General features: G+C 47.3%; 1 protein-coding gene across 2 annotated transcripts in view; it reads right to left on the reverse strand.

Moving 5' to 3' along the window:
- Nucleotides 1-12,592, reverse strand: part of MTR (5-methyltetrahydrofolate-homocysteine methyltransferase) — a 132,691-nt gene that overhangs the window by 68,141 nt on the left and 51,958 nt on the right. For both annotated transcript variants that reach the window (XM_074990112.1, XM_074990111.1), the window contains exons 11-14: nt 12,279-12,346; nt 10,732-10,811; nt 8,720-8,832; nt 4,904-5,044 (exon numbers count right to left, since the gene is read on the reverse strand). In XM_074990112.1, the coding sequence (XP_074846213.1) occupies nt 4,904-5,044; nt 8,720-8,832; nt 10,732-10,811; nt 12,279-12,346 (402 nt within the window). The remainder of the gene's footprint in view (nt 1-4,903; nt 5,045-8,719; nt 8,833-10,731; nt 10,812-12,278; nt 12,347-12,592) is intronic.

The following is a 12,592-nucleotide window of genomic DNA, read 5'->3' on the forward strand; positions in this document are numbered from 1 at the left end:
AGGCTTTCAACGTTATGTTGTTGGCGATGCACCAGTTCCACAGTCGGACTGCTTCCGCACATAGGGCACGGGATCGGGCTCCTCCTTGTCGATTTATGTAAAACATAGTGGAGGTATTGTCTGTATTGATCCCGACTACTTTGCCATATATGTGGTCTCGAAAATGTTTGCAGGCGTTGAACACTGCTCTGAGCTCCAGTATGTTTATGTGCAGTGTCTGTTCCGCAGGGAACCATAGCCCTTGCGTCACCTTGTTGCCGATGTGTGCTCCCCATCCTATGTGGGAGGCGTCAGTAGTAAGAAAAATAGAAATTTGTGGTTGGTGAAAAGGCACCCCTGCTAGCAGGTTCTTGGGGTTTACCCACCACGCCAGGGATCTGCGCACCTCTGTCGTGGGCAACACCACCCTGTGGACAGTGTGGGATGCCGGTTTGTAGACGCTTGCCAGCCAATGCTGCAGGCTTCGCATGTGCAATCTGGCATTTTGTACCACAAACATCGCTGCCGCCATGTGGCCCAGCAGCTGTAAGCACGTTAAGACCGGCACCGTGGGGCTGTATGTGATGACTTGCACCAGAGAACTGATGGCGCTGAGGCGGGCGTCGGGTAGGTACACCCTTGCTGTGATAGAGTTTATGCGTGCCCCTATGAACTCTATGTCTTGTGTGGGGTCGGTCTTTGACTTCGCGAGGTTGATGACTAGGCCCAGTGAAGAAAACGTGTCCGCTGTGACGCAGATCATGCGTAGGACCTCTGCCTTCAAGGCCCCTTTCAGCAGGCAGTCATCCAGGTATGGGAAGATAAACACCCCGGGTCTGTGCAGGTAGGCTGACACCACTGCCAGGGTTTTGGTAAAGACTCTGGGGGCCGAGGAGAGGCCGAATGGAAGAACCCTGTACTGGAAGTGTTCCTTGCCGACCATAAAGCGGAGGAAGCGCCTGTGTGCTGGGTGGATCGTTATATGAAAGTAAGCATCTTGTAAGTCGAGGGCTGCAAACCAATCTCCATCGTCCAGTGCCGTGAGTATGGAGGCAACTGTAATCATCCGAAAATGTTGCTTGCGTAAGTAGCAGTTGAGGCCCCGAAGATCTAAATGGGCCTCCAGCCTCCTGTTTTCTTCTCTGTGAGGAAGTAGCGTGAATAAAAACCTTTCCCCTGGAATTGTTCCGGCACTCTTTCCACCGCCCCTATGAACATAAGGCGGTCCACCTCCTGCTTGAGCCTTGCCTCGTGGTTAGCATCCCAGAGGTGAGGCCTGGAAGGAGGCTTCGACGGTGGGAGCGACTGGAAGGGGATAGCGTAACCCGTGACTATGATCTCCAGCACCCATTTGTCTGCGGTGATCTTTTGCCATTGGGAGTGAAACGGTCTGAGGCGATGATGGAACACGAGATGAGAGTGGCATTGGGTGATGGTAGTGATAGTGCAGCCCTCGACATGCCTGTCAAACTTGTTGCCTTTGGGCCTGTCCCGAGGGTGTACGGCTTTGTTGAGAATGTCGTCTGGGAGTTCTGTACTGTTGCTGTTGTTGATGTCGCCCTTGGTTGTAGCCCCATTGATACTGCGCACGCTGTGGTTGGTACGGGTAACGTCTTTGCTGAGTGTAATATTTTTTCTTCCTATATGGAGGAGTATAAATACCCAGGGTTCTAAGTGCAGCTCTCGAGTCCTTACTAGAGTGGAGGACCGAGTCAGTTGAGTCTGCGAACAACTTTTGCATGTCAAAGGGAAGATCCATGATCTTCGCCTGTAGGTCCCTCGGGATACCCAATGTCTGGAGCCAAGATTCTCTATGCATGACCACTGCTGTAGCCGTTGAGCGTGCCGCCGTATCTGCCACATCCAGGGCGATCTGGACTCCCGTTCTCGAAGCTGTGTAGCCCTCTTGCACAATTGCCTTTAACACCGGCTTCTTATCTTCCAGAAGTGAATCCATGAGAGAAGTAAGCCTGGAGTAATTATCAAAATTATGGTTCGCTAGGCGTGCCACATAATTTGCCACTCTCAGTAGCAGGGTAGAAGAGGAATATACCTTCCTGCCAAACAGATCTAGCTTCTTGGCATCTTTGTCTGATCCCCCCGATTTGTACTGAGAAGTCTTTGACCTCTGCTGGGGCGACTCGACCACCAAAGAATTTGGTTGTGGGTGACTGAATAGAACTCCATGCCCTTTGCTGGGATGAAGTACTTCTTATCCGCTCTCTTGTTCATAGGCGGAGCGGAGGCCGGAGTCTGCGATATGGTGGTGGCTGACTCCATAATGGCTTCGTCCAGCGGGATAGCAATTTTGGATGAAGCCGGGGGTCTCAAATTTTTCAGAAGTTTGTGATGTTTCTCCTGCACTTCTGCCGTTTGAATGCCTTGCGTGAAAGCCACCCCTTTAAACAGCTCCTGGAACTGTTTGAGGTCATCCGGGGGAGCGACATCCCCGGGGGCCATGGCCTCATCTGGGGAGGATGAGGAGGAACCACTAGGATAAACCTCCCTCGAACTCTCAGGTTCCTGCGGCCGATGATACACCTGCTCGCTGGAGGATTGCGAAGGAAAGTCTCAGGGTTCTAAAATTAACTCCCCTTGAGATAACTGTGTTTCCATCCCCGATCGAGAGTGTCCATGGGGGTATTGGACGGCCAGGGTTCCCACTTCCCCTGGGCATAGGCCTGGGGTGTCTGTGTCCAGCATGATAAGAACGACCGTGGCAGCACGGGCACGGGTCCGGGGATGGAGACCTGGACCACTCTCGGGGTGTATACCCCCGATGTCTGGGAGAACGAGACCTCCGCGATGACACAGATAGCGGTGAAACAGGTTTGTGGTAGTACTCCAGGGGGTCCAATCCCAGAAAGGGTGAAGGTGGCCCAAGCCATGGTGACATTGTTGGAGAAACGGAGAAGGAGGTTCTGGATAGGCCGGTGGAGACCCAGGCCTTCTGGGCGGTGTGTGTAGCACAGGGGGAGGGCTTGTTGTCAGTAGCAGCGCAGCCCTGTCCAGAGAAGGGCTGCGGTGCCAGGTTTTTGTTCTTGCCTTTCCCCTCCCCTGCGGGGCTGGCACCGCCCCCTCCCACGCTGGGGATCTCAGCCCCGCTGTCGGCGCCGCGCTCGGCCTGCTCAGCTGTGGTGCCATGCGGGTAACATCCTCCGGTGCCTGCAGGCTCCGTGCCTGTTGGCCCTGCACCGTTGGTGCTGTGGGGGTCGGTGCTGCCGGTTCCAGCGCTAGCCTGGCTGACGCTCTAGGCGCCGCGCGTGCCGGCTGTTTTGTAACCGGAGGCTCAGCCTCTGCCACGTGCGCTGCCGTGCTGCCGCTTGCCTGAGTATGCGGCTGGGGGCTGTGCGCTCCGCCCATCCCGCTCGCTGAAACCGCCAGCAAGGATTGAGCTGGGGAGAGCTTCCTCCGTTTCTGCTCCGAGGGGGTCAAAGAAGCTGCCTTCCTCTTGTGGAACCCAGAGGGCCCTTCTGGTTGAGGCCTCTCCAGCAAGTCCGGCTGGAGGGCCTTGTCAAACAAGAGCATTTTAAGACGCATTTCTCTGTCTTTCCTGGCCCTGGCTGTGAGCTTAGCACAGTGGGAACACTTCTGGGTTTCCCCCAGGCATCGGATACATTCACTGTGCCCATCGGAGGCCGGCATAGCTTCACGGCAAGACTCAGACTTTTTAAAACCTGAAGAGGCCATCGCGGTGAGTCTTTTACTGTTAATAGGGTACTTAGCACTTAATCTGTGCCTGTTTACCTGAATCGCGGACACCAGCCTGCAGGGCAGCGGGCGGCCTACTGGCCTTACGTCCACTCTTCTTCTTCGCTCCATTCTCTCTTTTTATTATATATATATATTTTTGATATTCTCTTTGTCCTCTTTTTTTTTTTTTAACCAGAAAAAAACAACAATTTGCACGTAGAAACACTATCTAATCTGACTCTGGCCGTAGCCTGAGCGGATTCCATCTGCAGCCGATGGCGGTTGAGAAGGAACTGGTGGGGACCGGATCGCGCACGCGGCCAGGGGAGCGGCGCGCACCGGCGCATGCGCGATCCAGGAGAAACTGCTGGAAGAATTCTGATCTGCGGCGCCGGGCGAGCCCGACACCTATTGTGGAGCACCCACGGGGACACTCGATGAAAAAGCTAACACAATATTCATTAGGTTTTCAGGCCTGTTCAAGAGCAGGAACAAAAGTGACATCTACAAAAAACCCCAGCACCCAGAATCCTTGCTTTCAGTGCAATTCTCCACGCAACTTTAAATACAGAGCTGCTACAGCTCCTCCACAATGTGTACATTAACCAGAGATGTCTCTCCTCTCTGGACCTCCTCTTTCCCTCCCCTCCCACCTTATCTTCCAGCATGCAAGTATTTGTTTTTAGAAAGCTAAATTGCTTGGCATCAGTAGGATTTAGTATCATATGGGAGATTTTCCTATATCTACAGCAAACTCTGGACCCTTGTTCTGCAACCAGACAAGATTTAGGTAGGATGCAGGTTGAAATGATACTGAGTGTCAGAGAAGGATGCTCAGCACAGCAGTCTACTGCCAGTTTATTTTATGCATGGTGATTTTAAAAAAGACTCAACATTCTGCTCTGCCAACTAAAGGAAAAACATAGCAAGCCTTCGAGTTGGCAATAAAAGACAATGCAGCTCAAATCTGGAGTGTGGTCAAAAACTGTGCTCCCGGGGAAGGCCATTATGCTGCCTAGCATTTAGCATGTGGGACACCATCCTAAAGGGAAGGAAAGAACCCAAATTCTGATGCCTGTGGCTTTCCCAAAACCAAAATTAGTGGAGGATAACTTCACACACACACTTTCTGTTCACTAATATGATAAATCATATCAACATTTTAGTGACAGGTGATTCACATATCAACAAAAATCAGATTGCATGTACTCGGGGATGAATCAAGTACAACCTTAGCAATGTCAGGTTCTGAAGCAATGAAGTTACAAAATCTGGCCATTGCTTTTGGCCCATCCAGCATTCCATCATCCATATTGATATCCAAAATCTGGGCTCCCATCTCAACTTGGGCTTTGGCTACACTCAGAGCTTCCTAAAGAAAGGGAGTTAAAAGAAATAAGCAGAACACATGAGTTAGTTATGGTGGAGACATTATTTTGCCATCCCAAAAAAAGCTCTCTGAATTCACCCTATGTTACAGATTATCAAGATGAGAGCATCTCCTTTTCTAAATAAGTTTACTATAAAGGTTCCTTTGTTGATATAAATTAATTGGGTGTCCTTTATGTATTCCTGGAGCTTTGATCAGTGTGCTGGTAAAGACCAGGAGGCTCTAACTCTTGGATCTTTGAGAAGTCCTGCTGCTTTGGAGGCACTGAGTGGTTAACCACTCCTGCATAGTGAGGGGCAACCCTGCACTAGGGAACAAAGTCTATGTCAGATATGCAGTTCTAGCTACCTCACTAGCATAGCTAGAACCAACATATCAGAATCGACTTTCTGCCCTAGCGTAGTTCAGAGATCTTCAGGCTCATGTTGACGCCCCTTATTCCATAGGATAGTGTGAAGTATAGGGATTGACGGCTGAGCCCAAAGAGATCACTTCTGCCACGTCTTAACAAATGTGGCAAAATAGAAATCTGGAAGATCAACCGTAAAGTTTTGATCATCCAATAATTATAGATCGGTTCTGCTCTGAGTTACACAGGAAGACTTGGAATAAAAGCAACAAAGGGTCCTGCGGCACCTTATAGACTAACAGAAAAGTTTAGAGCATGAGCTTTCGTGAGTTAACTCACTTCTTCAGATGCTGGTCCTGGAAGTCTGCAAGGCCAGGTATAAATAGGCCAGAGCAAGGCTGGGGATAACGAGGTTAGCTCAGTCAGGAAGGCTGAGTTGTATTGTCATCAGTAGATCTGGAGGTGTGAACTCCAAGAGAGGGGAAGCTGCTTTTGTATTTAGCCAGCCATTCACAGTCTTTGTTTAATCCTGAGCTGAGGGTATTGAATTTGCCGATGAATTGTAGCTCAGCAATTTCTCTTTGGAGTCTGGTCTTGAAATTTCTTTGCTGCAGGATAGCTACTTTTAAATCTGCTACTGTGTGTCCTGGGAGATTGAAGTGCTCTCCTATGGGTTTTTGTATATTGCCATTTCTGATGTCTGATTTGTGTGCATTTATTCTTTTACGTAGAGACTGTCCAGTTTGTCCGATGTATATGGCAGAGGGGCATTGCTGGCACATGATGGCATAAATTACATTGGTAGATGTGCAGCTGAATGAACCCACGATGGTGTGGCTGATCCGGTTAGGTCCTGTAATGATGTTGATGGTGTGTATATGTGGGCAGAGCTGGCAATGAGGTTTGCTGCATGGATGGGTCCCTGCATGGATGGGTCCCTGAGATAGAGTGACTGTGGTGCGGCGTATAGTTGCTTGTTAGGATTTGTTTTAGGTTGGCAGGTTGTCTATGAGCAATGATAGGTCTGCCTCCCAAGGCCTGTGAAAGTGTGGGATCATTGTCCAGGATGGGTTGTAGATCCCTCGTTGCCAGCTCTGCCCACATATACACACCAGCAACATCATTACAGGACCTAACCGGATCAGCCACACCATCGTGGGTTCATTCAGCTGCACATCTACCAATGTAATTTATGCCATCATGTGCCAGCAATGCCCCTCTGCCATATACATCGGACAAACTGGACAGTCTCTACGTAAAAGAATAAATGCACACAAATCAGACATCAGAAATGGCAATATACAAAAACCCATAGGAGAGCACTTCAATCTCCCAGGACACACAGTAGCAGATTTAAAAGTAGCTATCCTGCAGCAAAGAAATTTCAAGACCAGACTCCAAAGAGAAATTGCTGAGCTACAATTCATCGGCAAATTCAATACCCTCAGCTCAGGATTAAACAAAGACTGTGAATGGCTGGCTAAATACAAAAGCAGCTTCCCCTCTCTTGGAGTTCACACCTCCAGATCTACTGATGACAATACAACTCAGCCTTCCTGACTGAGCTAACCTTGTTATCCCCAGCCTTGCTCTGGCCTATTTATACCTGGCCTTGCAGACTTCCAGGACCAGCATTTGAAGAAGTGAGTTAACTCATGAAAGCTCATGCTCTAAACTTTTCTGTTAGTCTATAAGGTGCCGCAGGACCCTTCGTTGCTGCTACAGATCCAGACTAACACGGCTACCCCTCTGATACTTGGAATAAAAGGTCACTTGCTACACAGACTTGAGAGCAACAAACACAGCCATTTTGGAGCAAGTTACAAGTGGGAGAGAGAAAGACTTTCCTTTCAGCACTACATGTGATATTAAGGTGGCCAGAGATGGACCTAGCAAGGAGATCTCCAGGGGATGTGCCATCTTCTCCTTCCTACTTGAATCAGAAGAGATTTCCTGTGCATGAGCTACAAGTTGGTCACTGTGCTGGAAGAAAGGATTTGTGGTTTGGAGAGGCAAGTTGTAATGCTACTGAGCATCAGAGAACATGAGCAGTTCCCAGACAGCCAGGTTTGGGAAAACATCAGTATGCCAGGATCAAAGAAGAACAGAACTAACCCTCAAGGAAAAAAGAGAGAGAGAGAGAAATCAGCGAGGAGGTTTGGAAGTTCATAATCATCAGAGATAAGAGCTTACATTAACATTCCACATTGTTACATTGGATATAGATGAGAACAGGAAGGCTGTGGCCATCAGAGAGAAGAGGACCAGAAGAAAGACCACACAAGCTAAAGTTTCAAATAGATACCAGGTCCTCAGTATGGGAACTATGGAAGATACCTCTCAGTATCTAGCAGGTCCAAGTAGTTGAAGCAAAACATGACCAAATCATGATCACTTGATAAGATGCAAACAGAACAAAGGCCAGATCTGTAATATACAGACTCGAGAAATATTTATTTTCTCAAGACCTCTTGGCTGTAAAGCTAGTATTAATGGAGAAACAGATTTTTCAGTAACACTAGCTAACAAAGCACTTGGTAATACTCTATGGATACATCAAAAGCTATTATGCTCATCTGGGAACCTAAGTAAAGAAGAGCACTGAGAAAAAATGAAAAACTAAAGAGGAGAATTTACCTTGCCACAGCTGGTGAAGAAGGAGGGGCTATGTGTAGACCTAAGGAGTAACTAGTAATGCAATGCAATGGAAAAATACTGTAAATATATTAACTGAAATAATGTTTAGATAAAGTAGTGTGTAGTGGGTGCCAAAGAGGCCTTGGTGGGCAGCCCCAGAACACCTGCGCCCCGTCCCACACAAAGCAGCCCCTGGGGCCACAAGCCCCATGCCCCTCCTAACCCACACCGCTTTCGGTGGGTGTTTGTTTGCGGCTCCCATCTGAAGCAGGGCCTTGGCTCTCTAACTGTTTGTTTGCTGCCCTGCCCTGCACCAGGGGCCGGGTGACCTAAACTGTTGACTGTTTGTTCACTGTTCGCCCTGAACCAGGGCCAGAGCTCTCTAATGGTGCTTCTAGGAGCCTTGAACTGATAACTGTGTTGGATGTTTGCCCAGGCCTAGGGCTGTGACTGGGCGGTAGGTTGGCCTTGTCCAGACCCCGGGAACTTACATTACCTGCCTACAGCCCCGTTAAACAGAACTAGACTCCAGGAAGACAGCTGTCTGCCCCAGGTTCGGCAGTACCCGACTTGGAAAAGGCGCGGAGGCCTGCATCACCCCAGAGGGGGGCGCATTCCGCTGGCCGAAACTGTTATACATGTCAAAGGCATAAATTAAATAAGATGCTCACCTCATAGTTGCCTGCCATGATGAGCTTAGCAAACTTCTTTGATCCTGCCACATTGCAGCGTTCACCTATGTTAACAAAGTTGGTGTATGGCCCGATCCTGAAGGGCTCGAGACCTAAAGGGACATTTTAGAAAACATTTGTGAAAAGGCAGGGGAAAAATGAAAACATTGTAGAGAACATGCAACTTATTGCCAGTTCAAGAGATAAAGCCAGGTTTTATCTGTGGGAATGTGGACCCCTCAGTATATCAAGCTGGAATTGGAAATACATCATTTTACCTGGTAAACTCTCATGGCAATGGACACAACCTCTTTCAACAGCAAAATCCTTAACTGCAGGATGTAGCAGCTATAGCCCCTTTAAAACAGAGACTCAAATGGTCAAAAACACTGGCATTGGTGGGGCACTGCACCAGCATACTGATGGGAAGCAATCATAATGACACTTACATATAGGTAACACTAGTGTCCTGGACATATATCTCTCATCAACACCAACAGAATTTTGCCTGTGGAACTGCTGCAAGACTGGGCCCTAGAACTTAGTAGTTACATACCAGAACTTAGTAGTTACATACCACATGTAATAAAGCAGCCCTAGCTGTAAATTTCAAACTTAGGTGCCTACCTTTAGGCAACTGAGTAACTGTCTTGATGTTCAGAGGGATTGAGTATATGTAGCTTACAGGGAAGCAAGTCAGTGGAAGCAGAGGATGTTCAGCACCTCCGAATATTAAGCCATTAACTCCACTGAAGTTTGAAACCAGTGGCCCAAACTATCAGCACCATGATTAAAATAATGATAAACTGAATAAAATATTAATACCTCAAGAAGACTGATTAATAATGTCGAGGACAGGGCTTATTTCCAAACATGTAGATGTCTTCATGTGACTTGTATGAGAATGGCAGCTGTGTTAGTCTGTATCTATCTTCAAAAACAAGTGCCACAGGACTTCTTGTTGTTCATGTGACCTAATACTACAACTCTCAATTGTGCTTGTATCACTTTGGAAACATACCCAACAAGGATCATCAGTAACTTCTTTCCTGACCACAAAAGGGTAAAGGCTAATTTGTCTCATTAACAACATTCCAGTCCATTTACAATATTCAGAACCTTTGTGACCCCAGATATATCTGTTAAACACAGATGTAAAGCCAATATATCAAACAGGGTTCTCATTACACAGGAAACATAGGTTGAGATGGACCTTTAAGAGCTTGATACCTATGACTAATTACCTCTTCTCCCTCTCTCCTCCAGAACCCAGAGATCAAAGGACAACAACAAGGAGCTCAGCTGAGAGGAAGACCTACCCAGAGCAGTTAGGCTCCTGCTGGAGACTCTTGGTCAAGATCTCATTAAATTTATGTTGATTTCAAGAAATCAAACCTAACCCCGAAACTGCTTGTTGGAAATGTTATATGATGCCCTGGCTAGAGAGCTGGCCCATAGACTTATAGTGGACTTTGGTTCGCTGGTGAGTGTAAAACCAACTCGTATTCAAAAAGCACATTCTAGATTCAGATTTGTCATGAGTTAATTCCACCCGAAACAGTCAAAATGTGTTATAATCCCGAACCAGAAACATGATACAGTAACCAGTCACCTCCCTAGCACTAGGAGATCTCACTTGTCACATGACCTGCAGCACATCAGCTCACTTCTCTGTGCCTAAATTTCTCCATTTGGAAAGAGGAACATATACTTATCCTTGCGCATGAAGTGCTTTGAGACCCACTAGTAAAAACTGTATTTACCATTATTAAATGAGACTGAGACCAGCGTAGTTCAGGTTTAAGAGACACTTCTGCTGATTGTAAAGTTGATGGTTTCAATAATTGTTGAACTGTAACTAGAGATGGGCCCAAACTGCACACTTTCCATTTGCACACAAGACTTCCAAAAGCTGGAGTCTTTAGCTATGAAGTTGGGATCTCATCCACCTTTCTGTTCTTCAGACAGCAATAACCAAGTACAAAAGTCTCAAGCTGCGTGTTGTCTCTTACCTGACAGCAGCATATATCCTTCTGAAACCAAGGACGGGGGAATGCGAGGTTTACATGTTTTCACTGCTTCAGCAATCTCCCTGAATAACATAAGGAAGAAGGGAAAAGTTCCAGGATCAAGAAGAGAAATTTTTAATTACAATCAAAATTTTCTGTCCTATTAAAATAAATGCACTAGAACAAGACATTGCTACCCCTGCCCTCTGCAATCCAGACTGGCCAACATGTTCTATTGCGTGCAACTATAGGCAAAATAAATGCTCTTCAGAAACATACATTATATACAAACTGCAGTAAGTGTATGGAGCCAAAGATTTATATCAGAGAAACGATGGAAGATCATCCTTCCTACCAGATGACTCATTTACTTATGAGTGGACAGACAGATTCTCCACACCTCTGCCCAGCCCCACCAGTTCTCATCCCAAACTTGGGACTTGTTGAACATGGATTGCAGTGGAGCAGCAACAAGGGAAAGATTTCACTAGCTCTTTGAAATGGGGTGCTGCTCCCAACAGCCATGAGGTGCGACAGGGTAAACACAACTATTATGACAGCATGGCCGTCTTTCCTCTCCTGGCTTCATAATCGGCTGGGGTAACGGGCAAGGCCTCCTGCACTCTCACCCACCCCCTGTGCAGACCATCAGAGCAGCAGAGGAGAATGCAAAGTAGGAGAAAGAAAAAGACAGGGTTTTATTCTGCAACTGTTGTGTCGAGGCAGGTGACCAACTTCATTACACTTGTTTTTACCACCCTCCTGTGTCCGCAATAGGCCACTAATGGAGGAGCACAGCACTGTCTGCCCCACGGGCTGCAGTAGCTTGAACTCACGTGAGTTGTCTGTTCTCTATGTCTAGATTACAGGAATTTGTCGACAGAAGATATCTTCCAACAAAACTTCTGTCAACAGGTTGAGGCCAAACTGCCAAGCGGATCGCAAGACTGCCCAACAGGTCTATCGGCAAAATGGCCAACCAGAAGTACATCAAACAGGGCTGCCCCGTGTCCTGGAAGCTCTGTCTGTTGACAGAGGGCCCCCTGGCATGTCCACACTGGCTTTCTGTTGACTGATCTCTTTTGACAGAAGCGTTATTCCTAATGGAGAGCAGGGTACAGCTGTCAACAAAACTGCTGCGTTCTGTCAACTTACCAGCAACAGAACATCTTGGGAATCGGGATGCTCTGCGGGTTTTGTCGGCAAAACGGCCCTTTTGCTGTCAAAAACCCTCAGGTGTAGACATAGCCTTCATAATTGGAGATACACATTTCCTAGAACTGGAAGGGAGCTTGGGAGGTCATCTAGTCCAGTCCCCTGCCCTCTTGGCAGGACCAAGCACCATCCCTGACATCTATTTACCCCACTCCCTAAACAGCCTCCTCAAGGATTGAACTCACAGCCCTGGGTTTAGCAGGCCAATGAGCAAACCACTGAGCTATCCCTCCCCCAAAGGGTTCTTAACACAAAGCATGGAACTCCAGTTTGGACAATACAGATATTTTCTTTTCCTGTGCATTTGAATGCATTAACACAGCCTGTGAAGTTACCTGATATGTGCTGGAGTGGTACCACAACAACCTCCAACTATGTTGACCAAACCATCCAAAGCAAAACTCTGTATGCAGGGAAAAGACTATTTAGTTTCAACTTGGTAAATGCATGCAGTTATAGACCGTTTCCAAAAATTAAGGTAAGGAAATCTATATTCTCTAAATATCAAGCAAGTTAAAACTCCCTGAAGAAAAATGAAATGGAGCAATGTTATTAAATTAAACCCAGCTCAAAAAAGTCCACTGAACTTTACCCCTATGGTTTTCCTTCCAGTTTATTTACTCACATTTGCTAGTATGTGGTTTCCCAA

This window comes from Carettochelys insculpta, chromosome 3 (assembly GCF_033958435.1).
Source record: "Carettochelys insculpta isolate YL-2023 chromosome 3, ASM3395843v1, whole genome shotgun sequence".
Taxonomy (NCBI): Eukaryota; Metazoa; Chordata; order Testudines; family Carettochelyidae; genus Carettochelys; species Carettochelys insculpta.